This window comes from Erythrolamprus reginae, chromosome Z (assembly GCF_031021105.1).
Source record: "Erythrolamprus reginae isolate rEryReg1 chromosome Z, rEryReg1.hap1, whole genome shotgun sequence".
NCBI classification, from domain to species: Eukaryota; Metazoa; Chordata; class Lepidosauria; order Squamata; family Dipsadidae; genus Erythrolamprus; species Erythrolamprus reginae.
This window is the reverse complement of record NC_091963.1, coordinates 61,901,105-61,921,083: the sequence shown is the minus strand read 5'-3', so window position 1 is coordinate 61,921,083 and position 19,979 is coordinate 61,901,105. Positions and strand designations below refer to the sequence as shown.

At 42.6% G+C, this 19,979-nt stretch overlaps 1 protein-coding gene across 2 annotated transcripts in view; it reads left to right on the top strand.

Annotated features, from left to right (window-relative positions):
- Positions 1-19,979, top strand: part of HECW1 (HECT, C2 and WW domain containing E3 ubiquitin protein ligase 1) — a 318,946-nt gene that overhangs the window by 286,997 nt on the left and 11,970 nt on the right. For both annotated transcript variants that reach the window (XM_070729542.1, XM_070729541.1), the window contains 3 exons: positions 2,227-2,373; positions 3,987-4,101; positions 4,361-4,559. In XM_070729542.1, the coding sequence (XP_070585643.1) occupies positions 2,227-2,373; positions 3,987-4,101; positions 4,361-4,559 (461 nt within the window). The remainder of the gene's footprint in view (positions 1-2,226; positions 2,374-3,986; positions 4,102-4,360; positions 4,560-19,979) is intronic.

The window sequence follows — 19,979 nt, the reverse complement described above, 5'->3', positions numbered from 1 at the left end:
TGCCTGGCAAAATCAAAGAAGTATTCCCTTAATATGTGCAACAAGATCTGATGAAGAATTTGCTGAGATCAAGACATCATCAAAATAAGGAATGATGCCAGGCAGGCCATAGAGCAAATGCTCCATCAGATTTTGAAGTAGGCCAGGAGCCTATTTTGAAATAGGCCAATTATCCCAAATTGAAGGCAGCGACATTTAAATGCCCCTCCCAATGTGTGACTATGGTCTGGGCCTCATCAGTTGCATCATCTACAGGCAATTGCTGATAGGCCTGTGCCAAGTCTAATTTGGCAAAAATTAACCCCTAACCTAGAGAATGTAGAAGGGGATCCCTTGGTGAACAACAGGGTAATCTGGCCCTCAATTGGAATGTTTTTTCCTTGATAGTCCCATAACTGTACATTGCAGGGGCACAGGGGGCTTCTAGACAAACCTGGTAAAATATGTTTAAGTGAATCTTCCAGCCAGACAGCGAAGCAACTGCCCTGAATGGTTGTGCGGTCAGCAGACTTATGGCGTGATGGTGATAAGTGAACCACACCCTCGCCAAATGGCCGAACTTTCCACAGCAGCGGCAAGTAGCAAAAAACCCCAACAACTATGAGGACGCAGCCCTCCACAGCTGAAACATGGAGCCATAGCCATATGGTGCAATTAAAATGATGGTGGCTGGATAGCTGGCGGCAACAGTTGTTCATGTGCAGTTGGCTCACACTGTCTTCAGGAACAGCAGAGTCAAGCTGGGTGCAATCAGTGTAGTGCACTGGGGCGGCTGTGAAATGGTGAGGTTGAATTTCGGCCACTGAGGAGATGGACATCTCAGCAGCCCTGGCCTCCTCAAGGGCCACAGTGAGGGACAGCTCTGGGCGGGCAAGCAAATGAGTTTGTAGGTATGAATCTTGAACCCCCCCAAACAAACTGCTCAAGCAGTGCATTGGCAAGGTGAGGAAACGCACACTCGAATGCAGCATCTCTTGGCCACTATATAATGATTAATTTGCCTTCTGCTTGAACTTGCTTTCTGAAGGTAAAACGGCAGGCTATTCTAGATGGAGTCAGAGCATAATGGTTTAATGACCAGTTCATCCCACAGCACGATATAAACAACCTGTGTGGCCACCAGTGCTCAGGCACTCAAGAATTTTTGGTGGTCACGTGCATTTAAAAACACATCCTCCTCCTAACATCTGTTAAATTGTTTGTGAGCAAAAATACCTCAGATTTCTGCATATAAGCATTCCAAGTCGCTGTGGAGGGGCAGAAAGCTTCAAAAGTTGGAATCTGGCGAGACATAACAATGACCTTGATAGCACAACATCAGCTATCAATGGTGAAGTTAACAGCACACCAGCAAAAAAAAAAAAAGTCTGCTAGAAAGTAGTTTAATGGCAGCAGCACGCAGCGATGGATATTCAGAGGCAGCAATGGTCCAAATTTAACTCTTTGTTGCCAGTATTAAATATTGGTAAGAAGGAGCAGATGAACAGATAAAAGAAACAACTTTATTCCATTAAACAAGCAAGCTCGCAACAAGTAAAACCTAGTGGCAGAAAGAAAGTCTCTGAGTGGCTGCTCTCAAATATCTATTCTTACCAGCTGTGACCAATCAAATGGTCCGCTCTCCACTTAGCAATTAACCAATTGCATGCAACCCAGTTCTTGCTAGGACGCAACAGTTAAGACTGATAAAAATATTGAAACTAATTTTTTAAAATCCAAATAAATAACTCTTTTATTTACATGGAATTTTTGGAAATAAAATGTTGGGAAAATTATTTTTGGCTGCTTTTTTAGAAAACTACTTTTTAGGTAAATTGCGAACTAATGAGGATTTAGAGAATTTGTTACATATTTTAACCACCAAGACACTCATTTTTTAAAACATTGCTGGCACAAATAACTAATATAATTTTAAAGACAATACTGATTAGAAAGCAAATAAGTTATGAGCCATCATTGTATTACACTAAACCGGTTAATCAGTCATGTGCCTAGAAGTGGGTTGTTGTAATAGAATTTCTTTTCAGTGGCCTGGAACTGACTACACATTATTTCTATCCTATGCCCATACTTCAAATTTCAATAAATTGGTCCACAGCAAGAAGAAGATACCTTCAGGCAGTATCTTTTTTGAACAATACTTGATTGTTAAAAGTACTTGTAGTTGTGATAATTTCTATATTCCTGCCCAATATTTATGTTTTGCTTATTTGATTTGTTTGTTAGGTAACAGAAAGAGAGCTGAAATCTGGAGGTGCAAATACGCAAGTAACTGAAAAAAACAAGAAGGAGTATATTGAAAGAATGGTTAAGTGGCGAGTAGAAAGAGGGGTTGTTCAGCAAACCGAGGCACTAGTTCGTGGCTTTTACGAAGTATGTATCATATTTTATCAAGTAAGCGTTGAAGAGTCATAAACATAAGGGCATTTCAATTACAGCAAACGTAGTACAAAAAGGACAAAGAATTAATTGCTCTAGTAATGGTTTCAGATCTTAATAGGAAGCATTCGTATAAGAAGTGAAAGATCTATCATTATTTAGACATACCATGCTTATATACCTTTACATTTGTTTTCATTAAAGAAATGGAACTTTCACTTCTATTTTTCAGTAGTTTACCAGGTTTTGGTAGCAAACTGATGAAAAATAGAAATGCAAATTCCATTTTTAAAATGAAAATAAATGTAAAGATTTGTGCCTATATAACATTAGGTTTCCCTCTACACACTTTCACAGAAATTCTGATACTGTCCATTGCTATAATATTTTCCCCTGGCTCTGGGCCCAAGTCTCTTAAATCAGTGGTTCCCAAACTTTCCAGCTTAGTGCCTGGGGCGGGGGGTGCATGAGTGGCAGGTGCATGTGTGAAGCTCCATTCACATAAGTAAAGGGCACATGCATGAAGCTCCACACATGAACACAAGCACCCTCTGTGGAACTTCATGCACATGTGCTTGCCCATCTCTTCTGCGACCCAATTTCAAACAGCCCAGGAACTGGGAACTGTTGCCTAAAATGAGATTTACAATAGAAAATTGACAGCTTAAATCAAAGCCATATCTTTTAGTTGTGCAGTTTTTCTTTTTTCCTCCTATTTTTTTTTACGTTTAATGAAGATTTTCATCTCTCTAACATTGTTATTTATGAAAATGTCATACACTGGGGGGGGGGGGCGCCAACCCAACCCCAAACAGGGGGGGGGGGGCGCCAACCCAACCCCAAACAACAAACAGTGTAATTTTGGCTCCAACACTTCAATGACATTATTATGACGTCTGCAGTTTTGTTGGGGGGGAAATGAAACTGAGAGATGGCTGACCCAGCATTAAAACTCACATTTTTTAATTTATTTATTGGATTTCTATGCCGCCGCTCTTGGAGGACTCCTGTTAGCCTGGCACTTTTATTACCATATCAAATTGGCTCTCTTCCACTATTCTTTTCTACTGATATAATATTTAAAATAATTTTATTATATGATGTAATATTTAAAATAATCACCATTTTTGTATCAAAAAACCTAATACATTTTATTGAACAGTAATAGATTGGTGTTATCATTTATTGCTATGTCAATGGCAGACAATGGTGAGTAGATGATAGCCTTAATTAAACTTGCAGATCAAAACTACATCTACTATATCTACTTCCCTCCCTTCACAACCCCCTTCTCCCACTCCCCAATTACTACATAAGTAGAGTGTAAATGTTAAAATGTACAATATGTATATCTCTTTTGTCTTTCTGTATTTGGTTTTTATTGTATATATTTAATAAATTTATTTTCAAAAAAAAAAAACTACAAGCGAACAATTAACACACATTAAACAAATATGTGGGGGTGGGGTGGACCATTCAAATATCTAATAACTGGAAACCAGCTTTCACGAAATTGTATATTTTACAAATATACCTAGCTTGTGTAAAATATTGAGTCTTTTGGCATTTCTGCATTTATTGCTGACACCTGTGCTTTATTTTTTCAGGTTGTGGACTCAAGACTTGTTTCAGTTTTTGATGCTAGAGAACTAGAATTGGTAATCGCTGGCACTGCTGAAATCGACCTTAATGATTGGCGCAATAGCACAGAATATCGGGGTGGTAAACATTGCAATTATTCTTCCTTGACATTTTTTCATTTCATTAAGTCCTTTTAACACTGGAAATTCTGACCCATGTCTGTAAAGTAGTTTTTAATTCAGATATACAAACAATTACATAATAACTAATGTGAAAAAAACACATATATCTTGACTATGACTAGATAATGCAAAATATAATGTTTAGCTCATCTTCATATCTAGTTGTATCTTTCCCCCCTGTTCTAATGCATTTGTCTTTTACCCATCTTCTCTTTTAGGTTACCATGATGGCCATATAGTAATACGATGGTTCTGGGCTGCAGTAGAAAGGTTCAACAATGAACAAAGACTACGATTGCTGCAATTTGTTACTGGAACATCTAGTGTCCCTTATGAAGGCTTTGCAGCCCTTCGAGGGAGCAATGGACTACGGCGTTTCTGTATAGAGAAATGGGGTAAAATAACATCACTACCCAGGTGTGTTTCATTTTAAAATGGTATTCCATCATTCATAGTTGGGTATAAATTTAGTTTTATGTTTCTTATTTTTATTAAAGAAAAGACTATTTGACAGCAACTTTGAATATTCCAATTTATCATATTAAAGACCGCTTTAAAAAGACATTCTAGTTATTTTGAGTTATGGAAAAGACAAGCTAAAAGTGATGAAAGACATCAGATCAAATATGATGCAAGAGAGAAATTCATTTCAGGTTCATAAAGGATAACAAATAATTAAATGTCGAGAAATCTTAGTCAACTAGAGCAAGTTTTCCTTTCCTGTAGTTTCTTGTTTTGCCATTCTTTCTTTTGTCATTTGCATGGATTGTTAAGGTCACACAAAGTCAAAAGTTCAACACCATGATATACAATCCAGAAAAATAGCAAGAAAGTAGTTCACTGCAGCAGGGAATTCAAATGCCACCCTTTTGCTGGTTAAAAAAAGAATAATAAATTAATTGTAAACAAATTAAAATAAATTAATTGTTGTTCTTTTATTTTCTAAAGTTATACCATCTCAATTCACCTTAAAGTAATCCTGGTCCTATGTAGGACAGATTGGAGTATTGGAATTTCTAAAAGATACTTGTAGTTCTTGTCATTCAAACATTCTTGTCATTCCAACATTTTAAAAACAAGAAAAAAAGTGAAGGAAACAATGGGTCCATTGAGGGAGAAAGTGGCAAGAAGGTGATAAGCAACAGGGAGAAAGCAGAGTTACTCAACACATTCTTTACATCTGTCTTTACACAAAGGGGAAAAAAACAGTCCAACCTATCAAAAACAGCATCACACATAACATAATAGGAACACAAGTTAAAATAGGGAAGAAAATGGTAAAGGAACACCTGTCTACCCTAGACAAACTCAAATCACCAGGACCAGTTGGATTACACCCCAAAATTCTGAAGGAACTGGCAGACAAGATCTCAGAACTATTGAACTATATCTTTCAAAGATCCTGAAGCACCGGGGAACTGCCAGAGGACTGGAAAAGAGCTGATGTAGTTCTCATCTTCAAGAAAGGAAAAAACAAAACAAAACAGATCCAGGTTGGAAAAGATAATCAAACGATGAATCAACGAACACCTAGAAACAAAGAAAGTAATAACCAAAAGCCAACATGGGTTTGTCAAAAACAGATCATGCCAAATTAATCTTATAACATTCTTTGACAAAGTGACAAAATTAGTGGACCAGGGGAATGCTGTCAATGTGGTTTACTTGGACTTCAGTAAGACTTTTGACAAAGTAAACCATAACTACTGTTAAATAAAGTAGAAAAATGTGGGATGGACAGCAAAACCACCAGATGGATTCAAAATGGACTAACCAACCCCACTCAAAGTGTAGTGCTTAATGGAATTACATCTACATGGAGGGATGTATGCAGTAGAGTACCCCTAGGCTCTCATTTAGGCCCAGTACCCTTCAACATCTTCATCAATGACTTGGATAAGGGGATAGATGAGGAACTTATGAAATTTTCAAATGACACAAAACTGGCAGGAATAGAAAACGCTTCAGAAGAGAGGCACAAAATACAGAAGGACCTTGACAAACTTGAACAATTGGAGCTATCTAACAAAATGAAATGGTGAAAAAAGTAAGGTTCTACACTTAGGCAATAAAAACAAAATGGACAGGTACAGTATATATGGTACATTGCTCAACAGTAGTAACTGTGAGAGGGATCTTGGAGTCCTAGTGGACAACCATTTAAATATGAGCCAGCAGTGTACAGCAGTTGCCAAAAAAGCCAACACAGTTCTAGGCTGCATTAACAGATCACGTGAAGTGTTAATACCATAAGGCTTTGGTAAGGCCACACTTGGAATAGTGCAGTCAGTTATGGTAGCCACAATGCAAAAAGGATGTTTAGACTCTAGAAAAAGTGCAGAGAAGAGCAAAAAAATGCTGATTAGGGGACTAGAGACTAAAACATATGAAGAACGGTTGCAGGAACTGGGCATGGCTGGTTTAAAGAAAAGAAGGACCAGGGAAGACATGATAGCAGTGTTCCAATATCTTGGGGTTGACAAAAAGAAGAAGGAGTCAACCTATTCTCGAAAGCACCTGAGGGTAGAACAAGAAGCAATGGGTGGAAGCTGAACAAGGAAAGAGGCAACTTAGAACTAAGGAGAAATTTCCTGACAGTTAGAAGAATTAATCAATGGAACAGCTTGCCTCCTGAAGTTGTGAATGCTCCAACACTGGAAGTTTTTAAGAAGATGTTGGATAACGATCTCTCTGAAGTAGTGAGGGTTTCCAGCCTAAGCAGGGGGTTGGACTAAAAGACCTCCGAAATCCCTTCCAATTCTGTTTTTATTATCACTGTTTCCTGTAAGCTATGCGCACCTGTGCGCGTGCACCCCAAAACACCCCCCTGTGCACCCTTTTCCAAGAGCGTGCATGGAGCCATGGCCTCCGGCCCCCTTGCGCCCCTGGCTTCTCGCCGCTGCCCCCTGCCTGCCCGATCCGCCTCTCTTTCTCCTCCGCTTCCTGCCTTGGGGCGCAGCTCCTCCCGCAGCGGGAATGCCCGCCCCGCCGCTCTCACAGTCCCTTCGCTGAGAGTGCTTTCGTCCCGGGCTCTCAGCGAGGGGGGTGCAAGAGAGGCGGGGCAGGCATTCTCACAGCAGAGGCCGGCGAACGTGATTTTCAATGTCGGGCATGTGGGCAGGCGCATGCGCTCCCCATCCCCCTGCCAGCCCGCCCGGAACATTCAAAGTAAGAAAAACCTTTGCCGGCGAAGGTTTTTCTTACTTTGAATGTTCCAGGCAGCCTGGCAGGGGGATGGGGAGCGCACGCACCTGCCCGCACGCCCGACATTGAAAGTCACCTTCGCCGGTCTCTGCTGTGAGAAGAACGGAGAGAAAACAAGAGAGAATGGGAGCGACAGAGCAAGATAGAGAGAAAATGAGAAAGAGAGAGAGAGAGAAAGATAGCAAGAGAGAGAACAAGAGAAAGAGTGAGAGAAAGAAAACAAGAGAGAAAGAGTGAGAGAGAGAGAAAGAAAACAAGAGAGAGAAAGTGAGAAAAAGAGAGAGAGCAAGAGGGGGAGAGAGAGAGAAAGAGAGAGAGAGAGATGAGAGAGGAAGGAAGAGAGTGATAGAAAGGAAGAAAGCAAGAGAGAGAGACGGAGAAAGCAAGAGAGAGAGAAGAGTGGAAAGAATAGAGAGAGAAAGAAATGATAGAAAATTGGGAAGAAAAAAAGAGAAATGAGAAAATGATTGAGGCAGAGAATGACAGGAAAGAGAGAGAAACAGAGAGAGAAGTGACTCTTGATTTAAAGCATATGGTAAAAGCACTTAAATAATAACAAATAAAAAAACCCAGTCCTCACCTGTTTTTATTACTAGTTATGTTTTTGGTTTTGCTGGTTGTTTTAGTTTTAATAGTAATGGATTTTGGGTTTTTTAAATTATTAATTTTTTTTAATAAAAAAGAAAGGATTTTTTTCCTTATTTTTTTTTATTTTTTTTTATTTTTTATTTATTTTTTGTTTGTTTGTTTGTTTGTTTGTTTCTATGCCGCCCAGTCCCAAGGGGACTGCTGCTCAGACGCTATACTTTTCTGCCCACACCGAAAAAAAATTAGAGGGAACATTGGTTATTATTATTATAAACTTAAAGCCTCATATTTTATAACCATGTGTTGGTCTATACTTGCATTTCTAGAAACCCAAGGTTTCTAGAAATTATCTAGAAATTATCTGAGAAATTATCAATAATCATTATTGCTGATGACTTGAATGCAAGTTTAGTTTAATACTCTTTTGCAAACATATTTTAAACAGCCAACGTTCACTAAAACTGACATGGTGGTTTACCAGCTAATCAGTCTAAATATAACATTGCAAGATTTCGTTTAGCTCAATATTTAGACAGTTTAAATCTAGATAGACTTAATGAAAAGAGTGGTTTAAAAGGGAAGATTATATTCCTACTCGAAATGAAAATTATCATTAGATTACATGTACCTCTAAAATGTACCATAAACAAAAAAAATAACCTCCCCATCTCAATAAGAAAATTACAAACAAGAAAAAAATATATCTGGAGGAAAAACAAAAAAGGACAAGTTTCCAACTTCAAAAGCCGATATAAAAGCATTTGCAATCAAATAAAAACAGAATGCCTTAACTACTACAGCAAACAAGAGGAAAACCTCCTATGCACCAAATCTAATAGAGCTTTCTACAACTTTGTCAACAATAAACTCAAAGACTCTAGATCTATCCCACCTCTCAAAGGACCCAACAACAAAGAATACCATGATGATTCATCCAAAGCCAACCTCCTCAACTCTTTCTTTGCCTTTGTCTTTGTTAACAGCAATGGCTCATCCCCCAATTTCATCAATCGCACCTCAAACTACCTCAATGACCTAACCCAATTAGACTTCACTGAAGACCGAGTTGAAAAAGCATTACGTGACCTTACGTGAAATTTTTGAAGTGGCGCAAAGCCACACAGTCCTAAATCATTCCTTCTCCGGCTAGCAAAGTCGGCTGCCCACGAAAGCGCCGCGTTTGAAAAGCGCCGCGTTTGAAAAGCGCCGCGTTTGAAAAGCGCCGCGTTTGAAAAGCGCCGCGTTTGAAAAGCGCCGCGTTTGAAAAGCGCCGCGTTTGAAAAGCGCCGCGTTTTTAAAGCGCCGCGTTTGAAAAGCGCCGCGTTTGAAAAGCGCCGCGTTTGAAAAGCGCACCGCTTTCCCAAACAGACGGCTTGCTGGACGGAGAAGCGAGCAATCCGGGACTGCGTGGCTTTGCACCATGATGACAACAACGGTACCGTGGTGGCCTTCAAGCGCCGCCCTTTGTGGCGCCCCACCACCCATTCCTGCAGGTAGAAGTCAGGCGGGGTACCGGGAGGCGGAGGCGGCACGTGGCCGGGCACTGAGCGCCATGGACACCTGGGAGGGCAAAGGGGTGAATGTGGCTGCTGCCTCTTAGGCGGAGGCGAAGGCAATGGCGGAGTCCATGCTGGGGCCATGCGGGGCCGCTGGTCCAGGGGGCTGCGGACCGGCAAGCCGCCCTCCACTCTCTCTCTGCTCTCTCACTCTCTCTGTTGCCGGTGTGGTGCACAAGAGAGAAAGAGACAGAGAGAAAAAGCAGGAGAGAGAGAAAGCAAGAGAGAAAGAGAAGGAAAGCAAGAGAGAAATCAAGTGAGAGAGAAAAAGCAAGGGAGAGAGAGAAAGCAAGGGAGAGAGAAAGAGAGAAAGAGTGTGTGTGACAGAGAAAGCAAGAGAGAGAGAAAGCAAGAAAGAGAAAGAGACAGGAAGAGAGAGAGAAAGAAAGAAAGAAAAAGAAAGCAAGAGAGAGAAAAAAGAAAGCAAGAGAGAAAGAGAAAGAGAGAAGGAAAGCAAGAGAGAGAGAAAGAGAGAAAGCAAGAGAGAGAGAGAAAGCAAGGGAGAGAGAAAGAAAGCAAAAAATAGAGAAAGAGAGGAAGAGAGAGAGAAAGCAAGAGAGAAAGAAAGCAAGAAAGAGAAAGAAAGCAAGAGAGAAAGAGAAAGAGAGAAGGAAAGCAAGAGAGAGAGAAAGAGAGAGAGAAAGCAAGAGAGAGAGAGAAAGCAAGGGAGAGAGAAAGAGAGAGAAAGAGTGTGTGTGAGAGAGAAAGCAAGAGAGAAGAAAGCAAGAAAGAGAGAGAAAGAGAGAAAGAAAGCAAGAGAGAGAGAAAGAAAGCAAGAGAGAAAGAGAAAGAGAGAAGGAAAGCAAGAGAGAGAGAAAGAGAGAGAGAGAAAGAATGCAAGAGAGAGAGAAAGCAAGAAAGAGAGAAGGGGGAGAGAGAAAGAGCAAAAAGAGAGGAAGAAAGAAAGAGGGATGGAGAGAGAGGGAAAGAAAGAGGGAGGGAGAGAGAAATAGGGCGAAAGGGAGGAAGAGAGGTTTTTTTGTCCAAAGTTTTTTACACACACACACACACCCCATTGTTCCCCAGGATTTTGTAAATGTGAATAATTTGCCGCGGCTCAAAAAAGGTTGGGAAACACTGTCCTAATGGACCCAGTATAGTTGATTATAGCATGATTATCTGGAACTTTATTCATTTTATACCTTACTTCTGTATTGAAATTCAAGATAATAATGATCACTTTCCACTAATTTTTTGATTTTAAAACAAAGCTTGAATCATTAGAAGTAGCCTTTGCCTAATTCACATTGCAACAAAGAAGCAGATTTGGAATTAATGGTGTCAAAGTTTGGCTAAACTGTAATCTAGACTTGACGTTAGAACCTCTGCTTCAGATACACAAGCAAACCTGCCTAACTGGTTTCATTGACTAGGTAGTGTCACTCTATCAGTCAGTTATCCCTTGGACAAGATTTTTTATCAGCCAATGATGTTTATGCACGTAAAAAGTTTAAGCCTTAATATAAATAATGATTGCTTCAAGGGTAAAAATAAATCTCTTAAATGAGATAAATTTATTTTTAAAAGAAATTATAGACCTAAAGATCTAAAGAAAATGCCGGCTACAAGACAGAATTGGAAGAACTTAATTTTGGAGGCAAAACTTAAGATGGCCACTTGGTTTTGATACTTAATCAATCAATGTTTCATAGAGTAGATGGACCGTACCTGTATTTTGGCCCTATCTTGCGACATCAGCAGATAAATTGAAGGATCACTTCTGTACAATTTTTTTAAAAGAATCTGCTATAATGTCAGATGTAACTCCCTCTTATAGTAACTCCGGGATTGTGTTTTATGTCTCTAACGAACATGTTTATAACCCAATTAAAACCAGAAGGCATCTGAAAGTGATTTAATTCCCCCAATTTAAAAAAGTAAAACAAAGATTGGGTAGTTCCAGTTGTGATCACCCTATTCCTACATATTAACAACTCAAGGCATTTTTTTTTTGAAAAAATACTTTATTAAGTTTCACATTTAAAAAAGATAGGGATAAGAGGGGAGGGATATGGGTCAAAAGAGATAAAGGTGATAAACAGGTGTTTACGTCATTGTGTAAACAATTCTATAATATATGAATATTTATAATATTATAAATGATATAAGTAATTATCTTGGGAGAAGAGTTACATTTCGTGACAATAGATACATGAGGGATAAAGAAAGTCTGCATATTCTCCACTGCAACTGGAAGGAGAGTCCAACATGGGTAATTCACCAATCTTATTGGTAGAGACTGAGTTAATTTAAATATTTAAATATGAGGTAGTCACCGCCCCTTAGCAGCCCCCAATACCTCAGTTTTAAAAACTCAGTCTAAGTGTAGAGACTGTTGAGTTTTCTTCTGTGTAATAAAAGTGTTTAATGTAATATCACTGTTTTTTAATAATGATTTTCTTTCTCTCTTTGTTCATTTCTCTCTTTCTACAGGACTGGCTGGAATGAAGAGAGGATCCGGACGGGGTCTCTGCCCTCCGCGGGCACCACCCCCACCATTCTCCTCCTTGGGTTTCCCTTCCCTCAGCGGGTACTATACCAATCAAGGAGCGACTCAGCCTGGGGTCACTGGCCTCAGCGGCCAAACCCGGCTGACAGCCGAAGGTGAGGGGGTCAGCCCCCCTCACTGGGAGGCTTGGAAATTGCCGCCGTTTGTGTAATGAGGAAAGACCTGGCTCAGGGCCAGCGCCTCTCAGCTGTTCGGCGCTGAATAATAAAGCGCCGCCGCCGCCGCCGCCGGAGAAGCCGCGGGAGCCGCCGATTCCTCCGAGGCTCAGATCGGCTCATTTGAACCTGGCTGCAAGGCTGCAGGACTGACCTCCTCACTAGGAACTGGTTTCCTGAGGGGGATATATGGCAATTGAGATCGCGGCGGCTGCCATTTTGATCAATTGATTCCCGCGCGCGCCATTCCTGAAGCGGGTGACAGTTGCTCTCCGCCCTAGCAACAGGGCGCGACCAACAAGTTAACTGCGCAGGCGTGTACTTCTGAGGTGCCTAGCGCCATTTTGTTGAGATCGTGTTACCGAGTGGCATTTATTCTCAACGTGTCTGCAGTCTTTCGTTGCATAAATACCAACAGTGTGACTTGTAAGTAAATATGGCTGATAAAACCCCTGACAAGGCGTCCCCATCTGTAGTGCCTGTGGATAAAGGCAAGTCAAAGCCTAAGGAAAAGTCTAAGGCCCAGGCTTCTTCCTCCTCCCTCAAGGAGGCAGAAAGGAGGATAAAAGCGTTGGAACAGAAGTTAGAGGCAGCCCTTTTGACACCAGGGAACCCCTCTTCCTTTTCGGGACAGCTGCTACCACAGCCCAGGGATCAGTCTGCTCCACAATCTGGGTGGAAACCATCTGAGACTTTGTCAGACAGGGACTGGTCACCTGATAGACAGGTCCCCTTTGGGCCTGCTCCTTTGGCGGGATTACCAGCGAGGCCAGGGTCTGCTGCCCACTCAGTGAGAAGTGCTCCTTCTGCCACCTTCACGCCCACTGCAGCTGGGCTTAGGGTGCAACCAGACACCTGGCAGCAACTGTCACCAGCCCTGCAGGGCCTCATATCGGATGTATATTCTCAAGGGATGGCAGCGGGGGTGCATCAGGCTACTCCTCACCCCCGTCCAGCTCAGCCCAAAAACCTGTGGGCTGCACCGCCCCTCTCGGGTGGGGGGTCTTGGATGGAGGATCCTTCACCCTTAGAGGACACAGAAAGGGAATACGAATTTTCTGATGATGAGACACCACCAGACCAACCTGTAGTTGCTGGTCTTTTTAAAGCTCCTTTATTCAAAGTACTGTTGCATAAGGCAAAACAGGTGGCGGATTTGCCAGGTTCCACTAAAGCAGCAGACACCTCTGAAGGGCCTAAGCCATCTGCTGTGTTATTTCAGGAACCCCAGCCAGAAACTGAGCATGTACCATCATCTGACATATTTCGACAAAGTCTTAAACGTCCATGGCAAGCCCCTGCAGCAGCACAAGGTCCTTCGGTTATAGAAAGGAAATTCTATACACTGGATGAGGACATGGAAAAACTGTTGGAGTTTCCTCCCATAGATAAGCCTGTAATGACTTTGATATCAAAGGCCTTGGTTCCCTCAGAGACAGGCGACAGCTTGAAACCTGAGGATAGGAAGGCGGAGATTTTGCTGCGAAAATCCCATCAAATGGCCAGCTGGGGGTTTCGGGCAGCCACCGCAGCTTCCTTTTTTAGTCGGGCCTCCATTATGTGGCTGCAGGAGGTGCAATCTCGCCTTGGACCCGAGGACGGCAGGTTGCGCCAGGACATAAGTAAGCTGCTAGCAGCGGCGGAGTTTTCGGCGGATGCCACCCTCCACGCAGCTAAATTTTCCGCCCGTGGGATGGCAACGACTTTGGCTTCTAGGCGTCTCCTCTGGTTGCGTAGTTGGCCAGCTGACCTCAAATCCAAGTGGAACTTGGCCTCCTCTCCATACCAGGGGGAAAAACTTTTTGGGGAAGCTTTGGACCCTGTCCTCATCGAGGATAAGGACAAAAGAAAGACCCTGCCTAGAGCATATCGGCGCCAGGAGCGTAGGCCTAATCCCTACAACCGACGTCAGCCATTTCGGTGGGACTCATCCTTGTCTGCTGGGCAGAGCAATAGACCATATACACAGACCCAGTATGGCCAGCCCACCTTTCGAGGGGACCGTGGGGCCTTTCAGGATAGGCCCAGAGGGTTCCAACAGGCTCGGCGTCCATTCAGAGGGAACCAAAGAGGCTTCAGGCGCACAAAATGACTTGACTGCCTTTCAGCCCATAGGAGGCAAACTTCAAAAATTCAGTGCCTCTTGGAGAAGTACCTCCACCGACAAGTGGGCTATAGCAACCATATCACAGGGACTGCGCCTGGAGTTTCTGCAGCCCCCGCCAAACCGATTTGTGACTTGTCCACTAATTCGAGACCCAACCAAACAACGTCATCTGCAACTGGAGATAACACATCTTCTCAACATCCAAGCGATAGAGATGGTGCCCGAGCATGCCAAGGGCACAGGGTTCTATTCCATTGTGTTCCTAGTGCCGAAGTCATCAGGGGGCTTCAGGACTATCCTAAACCTGAAACTCCTGAATACTTTCATTCGGTATCGCAGATTTCGCATGCACTCCCTACAATCGATCTTGGCCTCTGTTCGGCACAACGATCTTCTCGCCTCTATCGACCTCAAAGAGGCTTACCTGCATGTTCCGGTTTGGCCAGCACATCGTCGATACCTCAGGTTTTGTCTCAACGGGGTCCACTACCAGTATCGGGCCATGCCGTTCGGCCTATCTTCGGCTCCCCGTACATTTACGAAGCTGATGGACATTCTGACAGCACATCTCAGGTCCCAGTCCATCAGAGTTATGGCATACTTGGACGACATAATCGTTATGTCCAAGTCTATGGTCCAAGCGCAACACCATCTGGCGCTAACACGGGAAACTCTGGAGAGGCACGGCTACACGGTCAACGTGGAGAAGAGCCATCTTCATCCCACCACATCGATCCAACACCTCGGCTCCATCATAGACACCGCAGAGGACACGGTCTCGCTAACACCAGAGAGGGTCCTCAATATACGGAGATTGGTAACCAGCCTTCGTCAACAAAGGCAAATTCCGTTGGCAACATTGTCCAAGGTACTAGGGACTATGGTCTCAGCCATAGGGATTGTGCCTTGGGCTCGCCATCATATGAGGGGCCTCCAATGGTTTCTACTTCCGGCCCAGAGGGACAAGGTGAGTCACTCCCACCGAAAGGTGCGACTCCCAGCTTCGGTCAAGCAGTCGCTGGCATGGTGGTTGTCCCCAGCTTTGACCCAGGGTTCTCCTCTCCGCAGCCACGAGCGTGTGATCATCACAACAGACGCGAGCTTGTCGGGCTGGGGCGCCCATATGGGGCCTCATATGGCTCAGGGCTTGTGGTCTCAGGAGGACTTAACCCAGGTCAATATCAACGTTCTCGAACTCAGAGCGGTTTTCTTAGCCCTTCTGGCCTTCGCTCCCTGGGTGCAGGACAGGCATGTCCTGGTGCTGACGGACAACGTGGCCACAAAAGCCCACCTGAACCATCAAGGAGGTACAAGATCTCATCTCCTCATGGCTCAAGCCACGGACCTCTTCGATTGGGCCGAATCTCATCTGGCCTCTCTGACAGCGGAGCATATTGCCGGGACCAACAATGTGCAGGCAGACTGGCTGAGCAGGTCCACTCTGGATCCTTCGGAGTGGCGCCTGGACCCTGCCCTTTTCCAGCAGATAGTACTACGATTTGGTCTTCCATTGGTGGACCTCTTCGCAACCCCAGCAAACACCCAATTGCAGAGGTTTTTCTCCCGGTTTCCGACGCCAGGGGCGGAAGGGGTCAACGCCCTGTGGTCACCATGGCCCCAGGGGTTACTGTATGCCTTTCCCCCGACGTGTCTTATTCAAAGGATTTTAGACAAGACTATTCGGGAGGGGGCAGAGTTAATAATGGTAGCTCCCTATTGGCCGAGACGGCCTTGGTTTGCAGACCTAGTAGCCCTGTCGGTGTCTCCCCCGTGGAAGATCCCAGATCCCGAGGTAGCGTTAGTTCAGGGGTCAGTTTGCCATCCGGAACCTCAGTGGTTCAAACTGACCGCCTGGCACTTGAAAGGGCGGGTCTGAGACAGCAAGCCTTGCCAGACGAAGTTATTTCCACCATTCAGGCAGCACGTCGCCCATCGACGGTTAGACTCTACCAGGCCACTTGGGCGGCTTTCTGTAAGTTTTGTTCGGATCACCACCTTAATCCGGGGGAGGCTTCGGTGGTGTCAATCTTGCGATTCCTACAGTCAGGGGTAGAGAAAGGGTTAGCCCCGAATACCTTGAGAAGGCATTTAGCTGCCCTGGCAACCATTATCCGGGTACCCCACGCTCGCTCCCTAGCACAGGATCCTTGGATTAGGGATTTTATTAAGGGCGCGATTAACATCCATGCGCCTCCAGTGCATAGGTTCCCGACATGGGACCTTTCCCTGGTACTCAAGGCGTTGACAGCCCCTCCTTTCGAGCCGATGAGGACGATTCCACTGCGATTGCTCTCCTTAAAGACTGCCTTTTTAGTGGCAATTACGTCGGCACGCAGAGTGTCGGAGTTGTCAGCCCTGTCTACGCGGGCAGATTTATGTGTATTCCACCCGGATCGGGTGGTTTTGAGGTTAGACCCTACATTTATCCCCAAGGTCAATTCTGGGTTTCATAGGGCTCAAGAGTTAGTGTTGCCAGACTTTTGCACACATGGACAGCACCCTCTCGAGCTGAGATGGCACAAGGTGGATGTTCGGAGGGCTTTGAAAATCTACATCAGACGGACTGGACCTTTCAGGAAATCTGAGCGGCTGTTTGTGTCCTTTGGTCAGCGATCAATGGGTCTGGCAGTGTCAGCTAAATCCATCAGTCGCTGGCTTAAAGACTGTATTGAGGAATCTTACAAAGCCCGGTCACAGGTACCACCGACCGGGGTGACAGCGCATTCCACTAGAAGTGCAGCCACTTCGGTGGCTTGGAGTACTCAGGCGTCCATAGAGGACATTTGCAGGGCGGCTACGTGGGCGTCTCCTACCACCTTTATACGCCATTACAAACTGGACTCAATAGCTTCGGCGGAAGCTTCGTTTGGGAGACGGGTTTTGCAGCAAGTGTGTTCAACTCCTGCGACCGTAGCTCAGCCTTTTCCCTCCCATGGGCAGTAATCTTTGGCATATCCCATGTTGGACTCTCCTTCCAGTTGCAGTGGAGAAGAACCGTTGTACATACCTGAACGGTCTTCTCGATGCACTGGAAGGAGAGTCCAAACCCACCCGGCATGGTTGTTTCGCCAGGTCGCCGGAGTTTGGGAGGCTAGTTAAACAGTTATGAGGTTATATGGTTATTGTTCAATAAACAGGTTTTCCTTAAACTGGCTTCGTTTTTAAAACTGAGGTATTGGGGGCTGCTAAGGGGCGGTGACTACCTCATATTTAAATATTTAAATTAACTCAGTCTCTACCAATAAGATTGGTGAATTACCCATGTTGGACTCTCCTTCCAGTGCATCGAGAAGACCGTTCAGGTATGTACAACGGTTCTTCGCAGACATCTGTAGGGTGTGCAACATAATAGTATGTTGCAGTAGTAGGTGTAGATGATAAAGAGAGAAATATAAAAAGTTAGTATAAAAGTAAATTCGGTTAAGATGGTTAGAGAGGTAAAAAAAAATGTTACAAATATTTTATCTTTAAAGTCAAATTGGTTATTTATAATTGTGATCGCAATTTATAATGCTAATGCTATAATACTATCTTTTAATATTCATATTCTTCGGAGAGGGGCGGCATACAAATCTAATAAATTATTATTATTATTATTATTATTGTTGTTGTTGTTGTTGTTGTTTTTATATTGATATGTTTGCTATCAGAGTTGCTTCTGATCGTGAGATGAGTGTCATATAAACTTAATAAATAATAATAATAATTAGAAATAGGCTATTATGATATTGTTATCATAAAAAAATAAAAGAAACAATAAGCAAACTCTATGCCATTTTTTAAATATTTAAAATTAGTAGATTAGGTACAAAATAAAAAGTAGTACTCCTGAAGGACAGACTGAATTTAGAGAGGAATAATCATGCCTGAACAGAAATTCTGGTGCCCATTGACATTGCAACACAAAGACTATCTGTATATTCCCGCAGCTTGCAAAATTTAACACAGTCCCTCAGCTTGCTCTTTTGAAAGGCTTAATATTCTTGAAACTACTCAAAATAGGTTTCTAATAGCCAAAATAATGTTTCAAAAATGATCAAAAATGCTATCTTAATGTAGAGACAGGTATAGTTTCATTGTATACTAGAACAGGAATTTCCAATTTGTCAATCTGAGGGCCAAATTTGACACTTTGCAAACATTTTAGAGAGGGAAAAATCAATTTTAAAAATGAGCAAATAAAAATTAATTGAATGAGTTATATTTTGCTCAATATATGATATGATTCATAACAGCAAATAACAAAGACGACAACTACAAAGAAACATTTTTGTGTTTGTAGAGACAAATTATATGAGAAAAATGTCATACATAGCAAACATAAAAGCAGAGAGAAGTAATGCTGCATCAGGCCAGTGCCCAGCCAGTTCAGATTACTCCTTCCTTCTCTCCAGCCCACCCACCCGCCCGCAAAGGCAAAAGAAACAATGCTACAGCAGGCTTTCTCATCTGGCCAACCCTAAGCCAATTAGATAAAGCTATTTTGTGTAGGGCAGTGATGCCAAACTTTTTAGACATCAAGTGCCCAAACTGTGCATGCTCAAACTGAAAGGTGCACGCATGTGCACACATGTGCATGTGCAGACATGCCACATGCATGGACTTGTGTGTGAATGCGCAGACATGCATCCATTCAGAGCAGAGACTCAAACACCAATTGACTGGCAGGAGGTGGGGCATTCAACACCGTCAGTGTGACAAGAGGTAAGATTTATTTCTTTTAAGAGCTTCTATTTCATCATTTGCAGGGAAACAGAAGTTCATGAAAGAAATGTCATGTAAGAGATTTTTTAAAAGTTTTTTATTTATAAAACATTTAAAAAACATGACATTTGCAATACAGACAAGTAACGCACAAAAAAAAGGTACAAAACGGTCTATTCAGTATTTCACCTTGGTTTTTCCCTCTTTTCTTTTCCCATTTATTAACTTTCCAGTAATAGTTTAAATTTCAATTTATTTAAATATTTCTCCTTATTTTCTATCCCTTGATCTTGGTTCTCCACTCTATTTATATAATTTATTCCAAGTTTTGAAGTAATTTGTATCCAATTTATCCTATAATTCTAATATCAATCTGTCCATTTCAGTGCATGTTAAAATTTTAAACAGTCAAAATATACTTTTATTTCCTCATATTTATCAAGAATTATATCCAATAGAAATAATTCAGGTTTTAGATCAAGTTTCAGCTCTAAAATTTCTTCTAGCTATTGTCTAATTTCCTTCCAATACTCTCTTGCTTTGTCACATTCCTTTTCTTTTTTAGAATTTTTATTGATTTTCATAGTATAAAAATACATACAGCACAAAATAGTGCATAGTGAATTGTGCTCCCGCCACCTAACAACATACATTCAGTCCCTCCACCAAATGAGGGTGTACTAATTTATATTTTTTACAACCAGGAACATCAATATATTTGCAAAGTATAGAGTGATTCCAATTTGTTCTTTATGGCTCGGTCTCAAATTCTACTAGCCATAAAACCTCTGACCCTGTCCCATCCTCCCATCAGTTGCTGCTTTGTCACATTCCCACCACATATGTAATATGTTCCAATAATTTTGTTGACATTTCCAACATATTATTGATATGCTTTGGTTAATTTTTGCTAATCTTGCTGGCAGGAGGTGCCACCTATAGAATATTTTATACAAATTTTCTTTGTAAGAGGTGGCTAATGTTAATTTTCTATTCCTTTGCCATAGGTCTTGT